Source organism: Leptidea sinapis, chromosome 7 (genome assembly GCF_905404315.1).
Source record: "Leptidea sinapis chromosome 7, ilLepSina1.1, whole genome shotgun sequence".
NCBI lineage: Eukaryota > Metazoa > Arthropoda > Insecta > Lepidoptera > Pieridae > Leptidea > Leptidea sinapis.
In genome coordinates, this window is record NC_066271.1 from 10,396,625 (window position 1) to 10,416,287 (window position 19,663).

Consider the following 19,663-nt stretch of genomic DNA (forward strand, 5'->3'; position numbering starts at 1 on the left):
GTCATCACAGTATCTCATTCTAATGTGTACTTAAGAAGATGAGGAAGGTTAAAACAACCCAGACTTGGCCAAAGTATGAAAATCTTTAAGTAGAATTACTCCGCAATGAATAGGCGACACATGTGGGAAGAGGTAGTGCGGGGGGAGAGAGGGCCAGATGTCGCTTGCCGGCTATCACTTCTTTGATAATAAAATTAATTTTTGTTAGAATCTCCGTACTTATTACAAATTATTTTCAAATAGCTATGTCTAATGTCAAATTGTTTAATTGTCATTAGTTTCTAGACCTCACTGGAACGTGAAGCCCCCTCCCGTTCGCTTTCACCCCCTCGCGCTCGTCCTGTTGCGTTAGTACGGTTTACAAGTTGAGTTCTTTTTGTATTTTTCATTGTCTCGTTTTGAATTTTGTTGTTAATAGTTCTGTAGTTTCTGTTGTTCTATGTCGCTATAATAATTCTGTCAGAAAAATAAATACTTTTGTACCTAACCCGGACCGTTTAAATGATTTTTATCAAAATAATAACAACTATTAGCATCACAACACAACACCTTTAAATCAATCTATAATACTGAAAAAAAATAGCTCTTTATCTCTATAGCTTCATAAGATACATAATAGCTTTAAGGGTAAATGTATACACTTCTACAATAAAGTCCCAGCCACTGTTCAGGCATTGTCTCTAAATAAATTTAAATGTTTTATAAAAAAATGGCTCTGTCGTAAATCCTATTACTCCACTGCTGAATATCTAAATGATCGGACAGCCTGGGACTAGATTGTGATTATTTTATAGCAACTGTACAATATTGTATATTTTTATTGAAAAGAGCGCAAAAAAAAAGAATGCTGGGAGAGTTTCTTGCGCCGCTTCTTCTCTCTCAGAGCGCCATTTGTTTCCGAAGCGGTAGTAGTATCTAGTAGTATAAGAAATGACATCAAAAAGAATTCTAAAGGAATCAATTTTGAGAAAATAAATGCCTTTTATGCCTTATATATATATATATATATATATATATATATATATATATAAATATGAATTGCTGTTCGCTAGTCTCGCTAAAATTCGAGAACGGTTGGACCGATTTGGCAAATTTTGGTCTTGAATTATTTGTGGAAGTCCAGAGGTTTAAAAGGTGAATAAATAGGAAAATGCTGCTAAATTAAATAAAAACAACAAATTTCTTTTTCCTTTGATGTGTCCATACATAATTTCTATGAGAGAATTTATTGACGCACGGTTTGACAGTTCTGCTGTAAAACAATTTCATTACGTCAGCAGGGTGCATATTTTACGAAGTAATTTTTGATGTTATGATATATTATTGACAAATTCATATAAAAACATTATTTTATTTATTATAATATACAGAACAACGTCAGTCGGGTCAGCTAGTTTATTAATAAAAATATCGTAGTGATGCTTGTTTCGCACACCGTGACAAAGTGACGAAGTGACGTCATCGACTTCAGGTCCAGGAGATAGTTTAAACGGGTAGTATCGATGTTTCGTTCGATCAAAGTTTAGTTCGTAGATGGGATGTCGATATCCCTACAAACCTTTCACACCAAACCTACGTGAATGAAACTATCATCTAGCACGGAAGATGTTCTAATAACTCGGGGCCTCGTGCTCCAAGCAAAGTATGCTTGAGCGTTGAGTGCTTTTCTCATGGAAAATTTGTTCGCATCGCATAAGCCACTTACAAAGATAAAAACTTCATATGCTTCTCTTAATCCGATCGAGTGCGAGTGAGTTGAAAGTGGGAATCGCTCACAAAAGGTTTTGAAAGTACCATCGGTAAAAATTGGTTCATGACCCACTTTGCTGAGAATTCTTGAAAATTAATTGAAGTAGGCGTTAATTTTCGGAAATGCATAATTATCCAAATGATTTGAGTTTACTTTAGTGTTAATACCGCCAATATTTGTCTTTAAACAATTGGACACGTGTTTCGTATGCCAAAATCTGCCAGAATTTGGCGAGTCAACAACGTCCTGAGGATGCCTCGTGTAGAGGCGAAACACATGTCGAATTGTTTATACCCATAATCTAGCATCTGGTACAAAGGAACCTCCCACTTAGTTAGTAAGGAAATGTATGTCTAAGTGAATTTCGACTTACTTGTTTAATGTGACTGTAAAATGGGGTTGATTAAGATTATTAATGAATAAGGTGGGTCACGATTCAATTTTGTCGATAGTACAATCGAACAAGATCTAGCAATATACAGTAGTAGTCTTTAAATAGTTTTGTGAATGAAGAATGTATAGTTTTGGAAATCGCCATCCTGTTTAAAAAAATATGAATATATTTTGTTTGCAGAGGCCTCTTTATCCCAGCTAGTCTTAGATGACACGGATACGACACATAAAAACACGCTTGGCTCTAGCGTATGGCGACACGATCTTTTTCCAGCACATCAGGTAATTTTAGTACATTAATTTAGTATTTTATTAAAAATTACAATATGTTTCCTTGGTATAAAGGATCCAAAAGCTGGTAAAACCAAGCCAAATATTTTGAATAGGGTTTTACTGTTCTACCAAGAGCTTCTGAACAGATTCATTATACCTTACCACCCGTTTGGGTTGGGAAATGAGCACATTACTGTTGACCTACAGAGAATGTATACTCATCAGAGATACATTTGAATAAAGTAAACTGCTCATTTGTATCTTAAATATTGAAACAGGCATTAGACCGCGTTTATCATGTTATAAGGGCTAGCTATCCTAGGTCACTGCTACAATATAAATAGTTTACTCTTATAAAATCATACTTAACTAATAAGATCTTTCGAATTGAAACAGATCAAAGCACATCGACTTTCCGTCGGATACTGGGAGGAATACCCCAAGATTCGATTTTCGGTCCGGTACTATATAATATATACGTGTGATCTTCTTCATCGCAACGAAGTATAGTTGCTATATATTTTGAAGATGACACGGTAATCTTGGCTCGTAGTTTATGTAACAATGAAGCCTCCACGATTCTCCAAGACTTAAATTTAAAATTGGCTGACTATGTGTACAATAAAAGTCAGTCCAAGTAACATTCACTTTAAGGAGAGAAGAGTGCCCACCTGTCAAACTCCCGAATAATCAACTGTCCCAAAGCAACCATGCAAAATACTTGGGAATAAATAAAAAAGTCTACGTTGGAGGTTAGGATGGAACTCCAGGGACTGGAAAAAAGTTACTTTATTTATAAGATCATCTTGAGATCAATAAGGGCCAATGGAATTCTACTGTGGGGCTTGGCAAGTGACTCTCTTTTTGTGTCTTTTCGCAGTCTTATGAACCTGTTTCACAGTGGTGTGTTACTGATTAAAGCCAAGCTGTGCCAAAATGGTATTTTCTGTTAGAATGGGTGGGATTCACTGAAGAAGGAAAATTTTGTATCATCAGGAGCAAACCTATAGCTCAGTACAATGTATCTTTTGAAATCATAATTGTTTCGGATACTTTGAATTTCAGGAAAATGTTTTGCAAATGTGCTTCATTTGCAAAACGAGCGTTCCTCATGTTACGTGCAACACCTGAGGCATTATAGGATGTCGTGTCGTCCACCGTACAAGGAAGCTCGTTCCATAGTTTGGTTGTGCGTGGAATAAAGTTCCTTGAAAACCGCACTGTAGAGGAACAACTACTAGACATCCATTTAGGTCCATTTCCAAGTCTTGGCTTAGAATTGTATTCACCTGATCATAGAAATCTTCCTTCACACTATAATTTGGACTGAATATGTTCAGCAAATCCTTCAGCACACCGCAAGGGTGGTTTAGCAATGCAGTTTGTCAAAACCTTTGGTTTTTTTCCAGAGTGAATAGTTTGTAAACTCTGTTGCAGATAGTTTGTTAGGTAAACTTGTAAAGTGTATTATTATAGTTAAACGATATTTTTTATGTAATTTTCAGCCCGTGCAGCCTCTCAAAAATGTCTGCACTGTGGAAGAACTTGAAAGGCAGCTTCGCCAGAATCAGCCACAGCACAACCAACAGCAGGTCCAACCGCCACAGAACTTTCAACAGAACTATTTTCAGGTAAGTACTTTATGAAGACCACTGTTGGCTGAGCAACAGAACTGCAGTTCAGTGGACCTCGTGTGGAGTGGACTGTGCGTAGGACTAGGAAACTAACTGACGACACTTAATCCGGTCTTTGTTTGTGGTACAACTATTTCAAGCTGTTTGCCTCATTCCCAATTCGCTTTGCGTGTTGACTTGGGATTAAAACGGGTGCGCAAACCGTAAAGGCATCGGCGAAGGACTGGTTCCGTCCTTCAAAATAGCGCGGTGCAACGAAGTGGAACGAGAGACATAGAGAGAAGGATAGGAGAAAGACGAGGATAAATAGACATTGGCGTGAACATACTTGTTTGTATTTCTTATATCTGAAGGTGGTCTAACAAGAAGAAGAGAACACTTCATTAACCAACTTCTTGATAATATATTATTGCTGTGTGAACTTTAGTTTTCACATAAAATCTTAATATCAAAGTTATAAGATGAACTAATACGTCTAACTTCACAGTGAGCTGTCGCTAATTTTGATTTATTTTTAATAAATTATATTTACTCATAAAATCGTCATATAACCAAAAGAACATTTAAAACTTCTAGAAGCATCCTTAAATTTCCTTAGTATGGAAACTAATGTCGCCAAAACTCTCACATTTGTTCATATAAATGTATTTCCTCATATTTGTATTTCGCCCTGTGCTTCCCCGGGGCGTAAAAAGAATAGGGTAGTCCCAGGCCCTAAAGTGTCGTAAGAGGCGACTACGGGCTTATTGAAAGTGGGAGTCACGCTACCGTCTTTTGACGTCAGCACAATCGGGCCAGACTCGTCCGGGTTACTTACCACACTCGCACAGAATACCGGCGTGAAGTAGCGGCCTAGTGCCGCTATGTTTCGCATAGGTTAGTGTCGAGGACTGGAGGCCATAGTGGTAACGCAGAAACCGATCACCTCATGGGCTGCGTTCAAACGGCAATTGACGACGTGCTTGCACAGATCCCCTCCGCAGAAATCGTAGTCTTGGGTGATTTCAACGGGCACAATGCCGAATGGCTTGGATCACGTACCACAGACTACGCAAGGCGATCTGTGCATAATTTTGCATTGGCGTATGGTCTGAAGTAATGTACCTGGTACAGTCTGTGTCTACATTCAATAACTTATATGTTAAAAAAATCTGATATTATTAAAACCTAATAATTATTTCGGTAATTTACTAGTTTTAAATATATCTTCTGAACTTAGTAACGTTAAGTTACAAGTTCACATTTATACACAAGTTTAACATTGTGTAGAGGATCTGTGATAAAAAATCCGTTTTTAAAATTTATTTCATAGATTAGGAGAGCTAAAAAAGCGTACCTTACTTTATGTACTGTTATATTATGCTATTATAACACTGTAATCATATTTTCAGCCTAGATTTCCACCGGTTATATTACAACGACCACCAGGCTTGCAGGCGCCAGTTTCATTGCCGTTCGCGCCTCAGCCTATCGGCCCCAATAATCCGTTAAATCAACCAGTCAACAAGCCGTTCAATCAGAGTACTCAAATAACAACACCCAATCAAATGCAAATGCAGATGCAAAACCACTTGCCTCAAAATATGAATCCTATTGGGCCTATCGGACAAAATATGAATCAATTCATGCAATCAAATCATCAGTTCCAAAACAATCAGATGTGTCAAGGAATGATGAACCAGATGCAACAAAATATGAATCAAGCTGGTCCTAATATGAATCAGATTGGGCCAAATATTACTCAAATGGGACAAATGAATCAGCAGAATCAGTTATTTCCGTCGCAATCAACCCACAACCAGATGGCTCCAAAGGGACTAAACAATCAAATGGGACAAAATGTAGGCCCGAATTTGAATCAAATGGGCCAGAACATGAATCAAATGGGCCAGAATGTGAATCAAATGGGCCAGAATATAAATCAAGTGGGTCAAAATGTAATGAATCAAAATATGAATCAAATGCCGCAAAATATGAATCAAATGCCACAAAACATGAATCAAATGTCGCAAAACATGAATCACAAAATGCCGAATGGTAATTTTGGCCCTAATCAGTATCAATCGCCGCATATGATGGGCCAGCCAAGGATGATGGGACCAGGACCCATGCCAAACATAAGACAAATCTTCCCTAACAACATGAATCAGTTCAACCCGAACTTTCGAGTGAGTATTTTGTTACACTTATAATAGAATTACCAAGAAAATTATGCTGAGTAGTTCTGTGTATGGTCAAGCATAGACCACATTACACGTTTTTTATTAGCTTATGTTTGTTTGCAACTTGATAATGAATAATTTTACCATTTTATTGTTCATTACCTATACCATACTATTTTCTCATATTACTGATTTACACTAAAACTTCCCTTCGAATCCTTCTGTCCGTCTGTTCATCTGATTTGTTTAGTGTTTTTGTGCAGACTCAAAATATATCCACGATTTTAAGTCTTTTGTGATAAAATATATTATCTTATAAAATTAATTTAATATTGTTTCTTAACAATAACATTTTCAAAAATTTTAATATTAGAACTGTAGACAATATATTTTTTCGTAATAATATTGCACATTAATAGTTTTGGCGAGGTAAATGAAAATAATTAATGACTATTGGACTCAACTTTTCAGGGTCCGCCGCCAGCAAAAACCGAACCAACCAACCAAAATACAAAACAAATGAACCATAAGCAAACTGGCCAGCCAATGAATCAAACAATCAACCCACCAGTAAACCAATCAGCAAGTAAATCACCAACAAAGCGACAGGACCCAAAGATTAAAAGCCGAGTGTACAATAACTCGAATAAAACTTTGACTTCGGAGAATCTAGTTCAGATTATACAGAATACCCATCCGATGTTGGTTTACAATAGTTACCATAATGCAAACCATCATCCAATGCTGCATAGGAATTCATATAGTAATAATCAGATGCCACCAATGATGAGTCAGAGGAATGGTGGATTTAATAACAATGTCAGGTATGTATTAGTTTTAACAATTTGTTATTTTTAAAGTGATATCCCTCACTTCAAATTTTTGAACGATGCGTGACTTGAACGTGAGATTCTTCGGGTTCCGTCCGAGCGCGTAAATTTTGGTGCATCTTGTTCAACTCTCAGGTTGTGGCTACACAATTATTTAGATTTGAAAGAGTCTCGAATCAATTTCCTCATATGCACTTATTGGGGTTAAGCAGTTTATTAACTGTAAGTAGATCCTGTAGATGGAGCCACAACCTGAGAGTTGAACAAAGACATACCGATATTTACGGTCGATGCAACACTCGGACGGTTGGCTCAGTCGGAAAGAGCGCTTGGACGGAATCCGACAGGTCGCGGGTTCGAGTCCCGCATCGTTCATAAATATTTGTTACAAATTTTTCGTAGGTATATTGTCAAAGCAGTGATATTATAATTTCACTAATGTTATTTTAATAAAACGGTAGATTTTTAATCGACTCCATTTCTTACAATGTAACGGCCTGGTTTGTAGCGACATTGTAATGTCACGGGTTCACTATAGTGATATTAAAATAAGTCTAGGTTCTTTTACAAATGAAGTTAGCAGTGTGAGATGTCGAGCGATCTGATTCAAATTTTTTTTTCATACGCGATTTACAAAACAAAAATAATAAAAATTGGAGGGTGTATTAAATTTTCATATGAAATTATTGTTGAAATAGTTGTGAACAAGGGCCGATTTGGTTCTGGCGTTGTGATTAACAGTGTAAATTTTGCATAAAGGCATTTATTTTGTAAAAATTGATTCCTTTAGAATTATTTTTGATGTAATTTCTACTAACTGCTTTACTAGATACTACTACCGCTTCGGAAACAAATGGCACTCTGAGAGAGAAGCAGCGGCGCAAGAAACCCTCCCAGCATTCTTTATATGCGCTATTTTTTATAAAATTATACAGTATTGTACTGTCATTGCCATTGCTATAAAATAATCATCATCAAATATCATAATCTGGTCCCAGGCTGTCCGATCAGTTAGATATTCAGCTGTGGAGTAGTAGGATTTACGACAGAGCCATTTTTTAATAAAACATTTCAATGTATTTTTAGAGAATACCTGAACAGTGGCTGGGACTTCATTATAAAAGTGTGTACATTTACCCTTACAGCTATTGTTTATCTTATGAAGCCTACTAGAATTAGTTACAAGCAATCCCTTATTTCTAGTGTTATAATAATGAAAATCACTATTAATAGCAAAAAGGTGACGATTTTTTTGAACGTATATTAAATTTTCATAAATGTACTGACAATGAACAGTCATAATATTTATTTCTTTAAATTTTTCTTTGAGAGACTGTCTATAACCAAGCTGATATATTGCACGAACAGCTCTCTTTTGCAGAGCAAACACTATATTAATATCAGCAGCATGACGCCACAGTAAAACACCGTACGTCATGATGCTTTGAAAATAACTGAAGTTGTTTTTGAGACCTACAAGTTAGCGATTAGCCTAGATAAAAATTATTTAATTACACTAATGTATTACTAAGAGACGGTCTCATAAACTAACGAAAACTAAAACTTGTCAAAACATCATTGCCTTACTATTGTTAGAGATATTTCACTAACTTAAGAACTAAAAACCAGGCTGTTAAATTGTATGAAATGAAGCCGATTGACAATCTACCGTTTAATTATAATATCACTAGTGAAGGTTTGACAATATACATGCGACATATGTATAAATTATTAAATAGAAAATTCATGTGCAGTTAATTTTCTTACTATATGAATATAAATAGTGACTCATCTCTAATCACTAGATAGAGCAACAGTGGGGTGTGGTAATGAAGGAAAGCGCCTGCCCTCGCTATCTGCGGTCGTACCGATTCATTGCAATGCAAATCGGTACTCGTATTCACTTAACTGATGGCTTATCAGGTTGAAAAGCAACGGAGCCAGTGAAAATACAATACTTTGCTTTTCTGAGATTTAATGTCATAAGTTGTAAGAAATTTTGGTTCTTAGGAAGATAAGAATTAAAAAAAAAAGCCGAGCGATTAATATCCCTGTTCCTATCACTCGATTGCAGTAGTGACGTCAATTGGTTGACGTAAGCAGATATTACTGTCAGTTTTCTTGTTGATTTTTGCTGTTATTGTAAGTAGTTGTTGATTTTAATAGTGAAATCACAGTCTGGAAGTTCTAAACAACCTTTGAAAAAAAGCAATTCTTTTAAAAATTCAAAGATAATTTAAAAAATGTTTTGTCTAATTGGCCTAACTATAATTGTCAAGACTTTTTATCATTACGTTATATATCCTGCTGATTCTTCTTTCTTTATCATAAATGATAATAGAAAACTGACATATTGATCTACTATGTATATGAATTTCAGTGGGAACTCGCACAGTGATGAGAGTAGTGTATCCAGTGAAGACGAATATGCTTGTCTGATGACACAGCGGGAGAAGCAATGGCTGGTTAACATACAAATGCTACAACTGAACACAGGGACACCATATATACATGATTTCTACTATACTGTAAGTAATTTCTTTATTATATAACATATGGACCCCATATCATTATTTTGTACGGAGCAGGGGGTCCAAAATGCGTAAACATGGAGACTCATGGAAGTCAGCCCATGTCCATCCAATCCAAAAAAAAAGGAGACAGTTCGGATCCGGCAAACTACAGGCCTATTGCTATTACCTCCCTGCTCTCCAAAATCATGGAGAGCATAATCAGCCGCCAACTCTTGGTATATCTAGAGGGTCACCAGTTGATCAACGACCGACTGTACGGCTTTCGCCATGGTCGGTCGGCAGGTGATCTTCTGGTATACCTAACACATAGATGGGCGGCGGCTATTGAAAGCAAGGGGGAAGGCCTGACAGTTAGCCTGGATATAGCGAAGGCCTTTGATTGTGTATGGCATAAGGCGCTCCTCTCAAAACTTCCATCATTTGGCCTTCCTGAGAGCTTGTGCAAGTGGTCCCCCCCCTTCCTCACTGGGCGCAGCATACAGGTCGTTGTCGACAGATATTGCTGGAACCCAAAGCCCGTGAATGCTGGACAGCCCCAAGGCTGTGTGCTATCTCCCACGCTATTTCTTCTGCATATCAATGATATGTTGGACACCTCCAACATACATTGCTATGCAGACGACAGCACTGGTGATGCCGTATACACGGGCCATGCAGGTCTCTCTCGGGAAATTGTCGAGCAGTGCCGGGAGAAACTTGTATCTTCTATCGAGTCCTCTCTCGAGAAGGTCGCGGAATGTGGTAAATTGAACCTTGTCCAATTTAACCCCCAGAAGACTCAAGTTTGCGCGTTTACCATTAAAAAAACCCCATTTGTCGTATCACCGCTCTTCGACAGCACTTCCCTTAAAGCCTCGCCTAGTATCGGAATACTGGGTCTCGAAATCTCGAACGATTACCAATTTCGTGGCCATCTGGAGGGCCAAATTGGCTTCGAAGAAACTGGGCGTCATTAATAGAGCACGGCAATACTTCAAGCCGGCCCACATTCTAGCGCTCTACAAAGCGCAGATCCGGCCACACATGGACTATGCTGTCATCTCTGGTCTGGCGCACCCCAGTATCAGCTCGATCCATTTGACCGCGTGCAACGTAGAGCAGCTCGAATAGACGGGGACCCAGTGCTCTGTGAACTGCTGGATCACTTAGCGTTGCGTAGAGAGGTCGCTTCATAGTGCGCATTTATCACGGGGAGTGTTCCGAAGAGGTGTTTAACCTGATTCCTGCCGCCGAATTCCACCTTCGCACGACACGCCACAAGTTAGGATATTATCCCCACCATCTGGATGTGTGGCGGTCTTCCACAGTGCGGTTTTCAAGGAGCTTTCTTCCACGTACTACAAAGCTGTGGAATGAGCTTCCTTGTGCGGTGTTTCCGCGACGATACGACATGGGTACCTTCAAAAAAAGCGCGTACACCTTCCTAAAAGGCCGGCAACGCTCAAGTGATGAAAGGGGAACTTTTGGAGCAGTTGCTCCAAAATTCAATTAGTTAATTGAATTCAATAATTACAGGTGTTCCTCGAGAGACAACAAAATAAAGCGAAAGAGGGTGTCAAAGAAGCTCATAAGGCGAACCAACAGAACCATCCCTTCTACAGTGGTGGTAAGTATCATCTCAGGTGTTAAGTATAGATAAATCAGAAGTGATTGGTTACTGAAGTGTCGCTGTTACGTCATCAATATGGCGGCTTGTCCCAATCTAATCCCAAATAATTGCATATTAGGAAATTGACTTGAGATGTCGCTTATGTTTAGCGAGATTTAGAGCGTGTGTTTAGATTTCTAAACAATTTATTTTTAATTTAATTTACGATTAATTAAACAAATTAAATTGTTAACCAACATTTATGAACGATGCAATTATTGGCGTTGAGCAGATTATTAACTATAAAGTAGATGCTGTAGATGGAGCCAAACATGAGAGTTGAACATACCAAGATTTACCAGTGGGAGGCTCCTTTGCACAGGAAGCCGGCTAGATTTCGGGTACCACAACGGCGCCTATTTCTGCCGTGAAGTAGTAATGTGTAAACATTACTGTGTTTCAGTCTGAAGGGCGTCGTAGCTAGTGAAATTAAGCTGGGCAAATGTGACTTAACATCTTAAGTCTCAAGGTGACGAGCGCAATTGTAGTGCCGCGCAGAATTTCTGGGTTGTTCAAGAATCCTGAGCGGCACTGCATTGTAATGGGTAGGGCGCATCAATTACCTTCAGCTGAACTTCCTACTCGTCTCGTCCCTTATTTTCATTAAAAAAAATATTTACGATCCATGCGTCACTCGAACGGTCGGCTCAGTTGGTAAGAACGCTCGGACGGAACCCGAGACGCGCGGGTTCCAGTCCCGCATCATTGGTAAATTTTGATTTAATCTCGTATATAGTGTTATAATTATGATCTGTATGGACATGGCAGGTGTGAAGCAAGAGGAGCACCACAGAGGCAGTCGCGAGCGACACAACTCGCACTCACACCGCCATAACTCTACGAGCGAAGACCCGCCGCGCACCTACGTGCCCACGCAGTTCGAGAACTCGCTCGGCAAGCTGCAGGTGATCACCAGACACCCTTTATTAATATAAGTTTAAATGTATTCTAAGAGAAAATCAAAAGAGTTCAGAGGAATAACTAAAAAAAATAATAATGTGCCAGAACTACACAATAACCCATGTCTTTCGACGTTTTCACAGCTGTGTCAGCCTATCTAGGCGTATAAATGATCTATGGACTATATTTATTTATTTACTCAATTTCTACCTAAAGTCTTAATTAAATTTTAATTTAAATAAACATTAAAATCTTCTTGCAATCCTACAGCGTCGTACAGCTTGAATAAGATATTAAAAATTCAGGCGCTGGAAGTACATACAAAAAAAAATAATAATCATAATAATCATACAAAAACATACAAATAATTTGAGTTTTATTTAGTGTTAATTCCGTCAATATTTGTCTTTAAACAATTCGACACGTGTTTCGCCTCTACATGAGGCATCCTCAGGACTGTTTTTGTGTTTGTGTTTTATTTGTTTGTTCAACAAATTTAGTGCCATCACTATTGTTACGTATCTCTTCCGGGGGTAATACGTCACAACAGCCGACCAATCACAGGGCAACATTTCATGGTACGAGGGTATAAACCACCGGCTTCCAGTTCATTTGATTCAGTCTCGTGTCAGATTTTGGCGAGACAACACGTCCTAAAGATGCCTCGTGTAGAGGCGAAATACGTGTCGAATTGTTTCAAGACAAATTATAATTGGCGGAATTAACACTAAAGAAAACTCAAGTTATTTGGATATTTATGGATTTCCGCAAAGTAACGCCTACTTCAATAAATTTTCATACAGAAACGGTAAAATTCCTAACTTATTTAATTATTTTACTTAGTTAGTTAAAAAATAACAAAAATCAAAAACATGTATGTCTAAATATCTTCATTATACGACCGACATTCTTATGATTGGATTATAATACGAGGGGTTATTTGAACAAATGTCTAGAGTAAAGGGTTTTGATCTTTGTGCTATTTGTCTAATATTTATGTTTATCTGAGATAGCGGAGCGAGACAGTTAAAGTTTTATATTGTGTTTATCTGTGGAGGGTCAACCAATCTTGTCATTTACGACGAATATGAATGAATGAAAACTTTATTAATAACAAACCACACAGAATAAAACCAATTACATAAAAAATACAAAGAATAAAAAAAAATATGTTTAATATTATAGTCATTATCTTAATTTAATAGTACTGTGTAGCAGTTATTGTTATCAAAAGGAACTGACTTAGCTTCATGCATTGGTTTAATTCAAACACAGAGCTGATTCTCTGCAGCCCCCTGGTGACCCATTGACTAACTATAATTGTTAAATAATATATCTTTTTTTTATTAAAGATATAATTTTAAATTTGGTACTACTGTTCAGAATATAGGTACATAAGTATTAAAATTAGAACAATGTTAGATTTGCAACACGAGCAAACAAAAAGTTCGAATCCCATTATGTATTATTAATAGATATGTTTAATAATATAAGACTTATGCACACAATTTGTGAGCAGATACTTAAAAATTCAAATAGAGATAAGAATAAGGTTTATGGAGTGGAGTCATATGAAATTTTGCAAGACGATCAGCATAGGAAGTAATTTGCCTGATATACATATATAATATGTAGTATAGTCATACGGAGTAAGATCGCTTGTATTGTTTTCAGTGCGGCAGCGTGACGGCGCCTCGCAAGATCATCGACGTGGAGCTCGTGAGCTCGGAGCCCGCGGCCGGCGCCGGCTCGCGGGCGCCGAGTGTCGCCAGTACCACGCACCCTGCGGAGGTGAAGTCTCATCCATAGCTTTATATGACGATTAGAGACGAGCAGGATGTTCAGTTGATGGCAATTGATACGTCCTGCCCGTTGCAATGCAGTGTCGCTCAGGATTCTTGTCAAACCCAAAAAAAATTGAGTGGCACTACAATTGCGCTCGTCACCTTGAGACATTCTTATTACCCTAACAAATTTCACTAGCTACAACGGCCTTCAGACCGAAACACAATAATGCTTACACACTGCTTGACGGCAGTAATAGGCGCCGTTATGGTACCCATGATCTAGCTGGCGTCCTGTGCAAAGGTGCCTCCGACTGGTATATAAGGGACCAGTGGCCTACTCCATTGCACAGGATGCCAAACATTTTTCCTGAAGTTTCCCATTTTCATATAAAATTTTGAAATAATATTAGTCTTTTATACTTACAGGTGCCCCGAGAAATGAAACGTACAAAACAATTATTGTTGGACATTGAAGCATTGTACCTCATTCTGCTGAGGCTTGAGGAGTTGAACGATCCGTTGGCAATCTCCAATGCGCTCATATTGAAAGTGAGTTTCCTTTAAATATAAATACCAAAATATATGGATCCCTATCCTGGGATCCACTCCATCTCTCTAACCACTAACGGCCGTTCGCAATATTCAGTCTATCTCCTACTTGAGATAAAAATCGTAACTATCGTTGACTTTTCTGTCCCAATTAACTTATCGACGGTAACTCACTTTATCCGTACACCTTACACGATGTATGTCAATGGGACGACGTATAGCTTACCAGCGAAAGAAGTTTGTATGGAAAATACAATTCACGCGTCCCTATATAAGGCGATAAGAATAAATTATCGGGTATATTGGGACAGCTTCAGATTATTAACAGCTAATTACTGACAGTAGAAGGTAGTAATTTAACTCTATCTGTAGATAGTAAATTGGGAACGGCCGTAAGCCAACCATCCAAATGACAATTGGCCCATTAATCATGGTATGTTTATTCAACTCTCGAGCTGTGTTTAGTTTAATTTGTATTTGTAATCCCAGAAATGAAGGAAATCAGTAGGAGACGAAGAAAATGTACTGACGAGTGATTGTATTGTGTACGGAATTCTTTCAGTTTAAACACCATGCCTAGTAGTCTTTACTAAATTACTTAATCTCCGATCCCAAGACATTTTTGGCACAGAACTACTCAGGACAAACGCGCATGCATATGTAGACGTAAACACACAAGCGCGCGCACACATTCGAAACTCACAATCACACTCTTGAAATCTTAAAAAAGAAACAGTGACTAATGTCTGTATTTATAAAAAATAATAATTTCACAATATCTTAATACCTATATACTTAATTAGAGCTTCTTTTGTATCTGTATCGAGGGATGGGGCCCCGGTAATTTGTATAGCAGGTCTCGGACGTATGACAGGCAGGAGTCTACCATATGAAATATATTATAAGGCTCAACATGAATTATTGAGGTTCAACCCGCTTTACTACAACGTCTGTCATTCCACAAACGCACGTATTCTAGTGAAACTTTGCGACACACAGCGATTCATTCGAGGAACTTCCCATCGGGTGCCATGAGCCTCTTGTCTTTTCTAATACAAAACATAAAAAATTTGTATTATTGTGCACGGAAGCAGTTTTATTACTTTTTTTTAAGTGAAAACTTTTTTAACGGCGTTGAGTTCTTTTCTTAATAGAATGTTAAAATTCGTCAGGACACGTGACCTGATCGAAAATTCATAAGAGAGTCGTTAAATTATGCACGAAATGTGATTTTTATGAGAGATAATTATGTATGTAAAATAATTGTAATAATTCTGTAGTTTTAAATTTTTTATGATGATGAATATATCACATATTCAAAGAACGTGATATATGCACAACGTTAATGTTCAAGTTTTTACTTCTTCCGGCACTCCCGGAGTGCAACCCGTATTATTTTTGTTTTACAACTTATGCATGTAGGAATTTATTTAAATCTAGTCCATTGGTTGTGGTTTAGTAGACATATGAGTTACAAGAGGCTTATGATAGTTGAAGTATGATACAAAATATGTTCTGCTTGCACAACTAACGTCAGGGTGTTGAATTTGGATGTCGTTTGTGTTGATTTTTCACGAATTCAAGAGAATTGACTTGAGTATATCGTTTTAATTCTAACACGATACCTCCCCGCGTTCCCGAGATAAATGGTCTGGACAGACCAACAGACAGACAGGACAACAAAGTGATCCTATAGCCATGTTTTCCTTTTCAGGTACGGACCCCTAAAAATAATAGTAGAAAAGATTCTTTTCACGTTTTTATTTTTAATTTGCCATGTGACATTAGATTAGTTGCGATTTGGCTTGATCTAAATTATAATTTACAATATTTTTACAGGAGAGGGAGGAGAAACAAAAGCAATTGGAGGCGGCGCAGAAAGATGCAGAGAACCAAGAAGAGAACGAAACCAACGTTTTTCTGAAGAATATCGAGTCAGTGCAACGCAGGCCCAAGCAGGACAGCCCTAAAAGTGATTGTGTTGATAAGAGACAGGTAATTGTTTGTGGCATTGTCCTAGTGCGGGTCGTTGCCTTCCCTATGACATATGTGTTTGACAGTGGGTTACTGTTTCGGAAGACTGGTCGATATCGTCATCAAAAACTTCATAATTCAATTTGAGAATATTTTTTTAATGGAAGAGGATAAACGAGCGTAAGAGTCACCTGGTGTTAAGTGATCACCGCCGCTCACATTCTCTTGCAACACCAGAGGAATCACAAGGTGTACGCGCATGAAGGTACCCATGTCGTATTGTCCCGGAAACATCGTACAAGGAAGTTCATTCCACAGCTTTGTAGTACGTGGAAGAAAGCTCCTAGAAAACCTCACTGTGGAGGACCGCGACATATCCAGATGGTGGGGATGATATCCTAACTTGTGGCGTGTCGTGCGAAGGTGGAATTCGGCGGCAGGAATCAGGTTAAACAGGTCTTCGGAACACTCCCTGTGATAAATGCGGTAGAAGACTAAGACAAAAAGAAAAGTATTGCTTATTAACTTTATTCTATGCAAAGGCAAGTTTCCTCATTGTGGGAAAATCAAGTGTTGTAGAACTAGCAGACTATCGGATTGGTTTCGGCCTGATAAGAAAAATTCTGCTATGTTTCTTCTTTTCATGTTTTACCTTCGATTTTATCATTTTAATATAGCGTTATAAGACTATTTTAATTATAACTTCATTTACTTAATAGTGTCTCACGAAGACAGTGTCCATTACCACTTCTTATGTTAAGAGAAAGGATTTTTCTAGGTTAGAGTAAAAGTCAAATAAACTTCATTCAATTAGGCTTAAACTAAATACTTGTGAATCGTCACTTAATTAAAGCTCTTACTAAATATTTCTTTTAAATTACTGAATTTACCATATTATGTTCGAAAAAAGTTGAGTTCATGAACTCAACTTTTTTGTATGTACTTCTCATGAGAAGTACATACAAAAACTCAACACTCAATCTCAATCAATGAGTATTTTATCAGCCATTGGGCTGTAATATTCATAACAAATTAGTTTGTATGTTGCAATGTCCAATATGTTATGAATTGAGGTCAACCCTCAATTTATCAACCCGCAGGTTATCAACTGTAAAATAGATCCTGTAGATGAAGCCACAACCTGAGAGTTGAACAAAGCATACAGAATTTTATAACGAGGCGGTACTCGAACGGTTAGCTCAGTTGGTTAGAGCACCGGCAGGGAACGCCGGAGGTCGTGGATTCGAAACCCGCATCGTTCATAAAATTTTGTTTTTCAAATTTTATTTGTGTATTAATCCTAGAAGTGAGGGTTATCACTTTAAAAAAACATAACATATTGTTTACATTTACAAGAGCGACATCTCAAGTCAATTCCCTAATATGCAAATATTGGGGTTGAGCAGGTTATCAACTGTAAAGTAGATCCTGTAGATGAAGCCACAACCTGAGAGTTGAACAAAGCATACAGAATTTTATAACGAGGTGGTACTCGAACGGTTAGCTCAGTTGGTTAGAGCCCGGCGCGGAACGCCGGGGGTCGTGGGTTCGAATCCCGCATCGTTCATAATTTTTTTATTTTTCAAATTTTATTTGTGTATGTTATGAATTGTGTTCAAAGTCAGAATAGTTTTTAATAATATCAAATATTTCATAAAGAATAAACTGTATATATATGAAATAACTGCACATTATCGTAAATTGGATGCATCAACATTTAAAAATTTAATTCATTGTTTGTGTAAGGATGCTTGGTGAAGATGATGGTCGTGATTAGTAGTCTCATACAACAAATACAATGTATACTGAAGGAAAGGAATAAAAATATTTTAAAAATACTTTCATCAGTGTGAATATACATGTTGTGTGTCAATTAAACTTAAACCAATGCTCTATGCAATAGGCTGATGCGATACTAATGTTCTAGTGGTCGTGCGAGGCCGGGTGGGTCGCTAGTATGTAATATTTCTGTAACAAAATAAACCGGCTGCATATTTACGATCTCTTACCCATACTTCGGTTTTTATGATAGAGGCCTCTTGGAGTTAGGCAAAATATGAAAAAAGACCAGGTTATTATTACTTTAGTGTGCGTGACAAGCTCTTTCTTACACTCGCGATACGTATGTCACTTGTTTTAGAGTGCCTGCGTTGGTGAAAATAGAGGTTATTTTTTCTACTTGTTCACACAGCTGTCATAGTTATCTATACCAAGGCCAACGAGATAAAGAATGTAAACAAACGGACCGTTACTGAGTTACATTATACTGAGTTATATCGTCATAAATACGGCTGAATACGAATCATCTTTGTCTGATACAAACGACAGCGATAAGAATAGGGAATCCATAATTTGTATATAATTAATTCAAATAAAAAAAAATTGAATTTTCTTTACATTCTTTATCTCGTCTCGTTGGCCTTAATATGGATGCATAAATTATCTAAGGTTAAAAATAATTAGTATTGAAACAATTTTAATCATGTCCATATTATTTGTATTTTTAGGTAGTTAGCCTAGCTGTGAGCCAGAAGCCTCCGGTGAAGAATCTACTTGATGAAGACAAAGATGATCTCCTCAACAAAATGTTTGTCGGCCTGCTGAATGGTGATCGACTGCAGCAGATGCTGACTGCAAGGAAAGGAAGGGTTAGATTAATATTTTCTTCTACTCCTCTACTTTTATCTGTCATTATACAGCCACAATAACTAACTCTTTGGCCAAAAAAAAATAGTTTACTTTGCTATGACGTCGGTTGTTTTGGTGCCAAAGACAACTGAATCTTAAGTTAGGTATGGTAGGTTCATAGAAATGTTACGTAATACGTAGTGGAATTCGAAAAATTATTACCCATAAACCATCTACGATAAATATCGCATCGAATGGTGATTGTTTCATGTCGATGATCAGTGGTTAAGGCATGAAAGAGCCATTAGACCAAAAGACCATTTTCATTATATATATATAAGAATAGATGACAATAGACTTACAATATACTTGCTTAAAGACAAATAAAGTGTATGAGGAAAGAACATCTCTAATAACGGTTTTATACAGCATGATAGAAAACGAATCCATCGTGACTGTAACCGATTTTTATACACAATTCGTTAATAGTCAGCCACGTTAATTTTATTTATATTTCATCTAGCAGTTGTTTAACAACGCCGCATGAAAGCGTAGATACAGATCGATTTTAACGGTTTATAAAAAGAACCGGTTCCAAGCC

General features: G+C 37.5%; 1 protein-coding gene across 1 annotated transcript in view; it reads left to right on the top strand.

Annotated features, from left to right (window-relative positions):
• The window catches only part of LOC126965435 (uncharacterized), a 37,986-nt gene that overhangs the window by 10,781 nt on the left and 7,542 nt on the right, over positions 1-19,663 (top strand). The window contains exons 4-14 of the mRNA XM_050809045.1: positions 2,325-2,425; positions 3,922-4,047; positions 5,442-6,218; positions 6,684-7,036; positions 9,423-9,570; positions 11,092-11,182; positions 11,993-12,129; positions 13,799-13,915; positions 14,338-14,460; positions 16,300-16,455; positions 18,942-19,082. Of these exons, the coding sequence (XP_050665002.1) occupies positions 2,325-2,425; positions 3,922-4,047; positions 5,442-6,218; positions 6,684-7,036; positions 9,423-9,570; positions 11,092-11,182; positions 11,993-12,129; positions 13,799-13,915; positions 14,338-14,460; positions 16,300-16,455; positions 18,942-19,082 (2,270 nt within the window). The remainder of the gene's footprint in view (positions 1-2,324; positions 2,426-3,921; positions 4,048-5,441; positions 6,219-6,683; positions 7,037-9,422; positions 9,571-11,091; positions 11,183-11,992; positions 12,130-13,798; positions 13,916-14,337; positions 14,461-16,299; positions 16,456-18,941; positions 19,083-19,663) is intronic.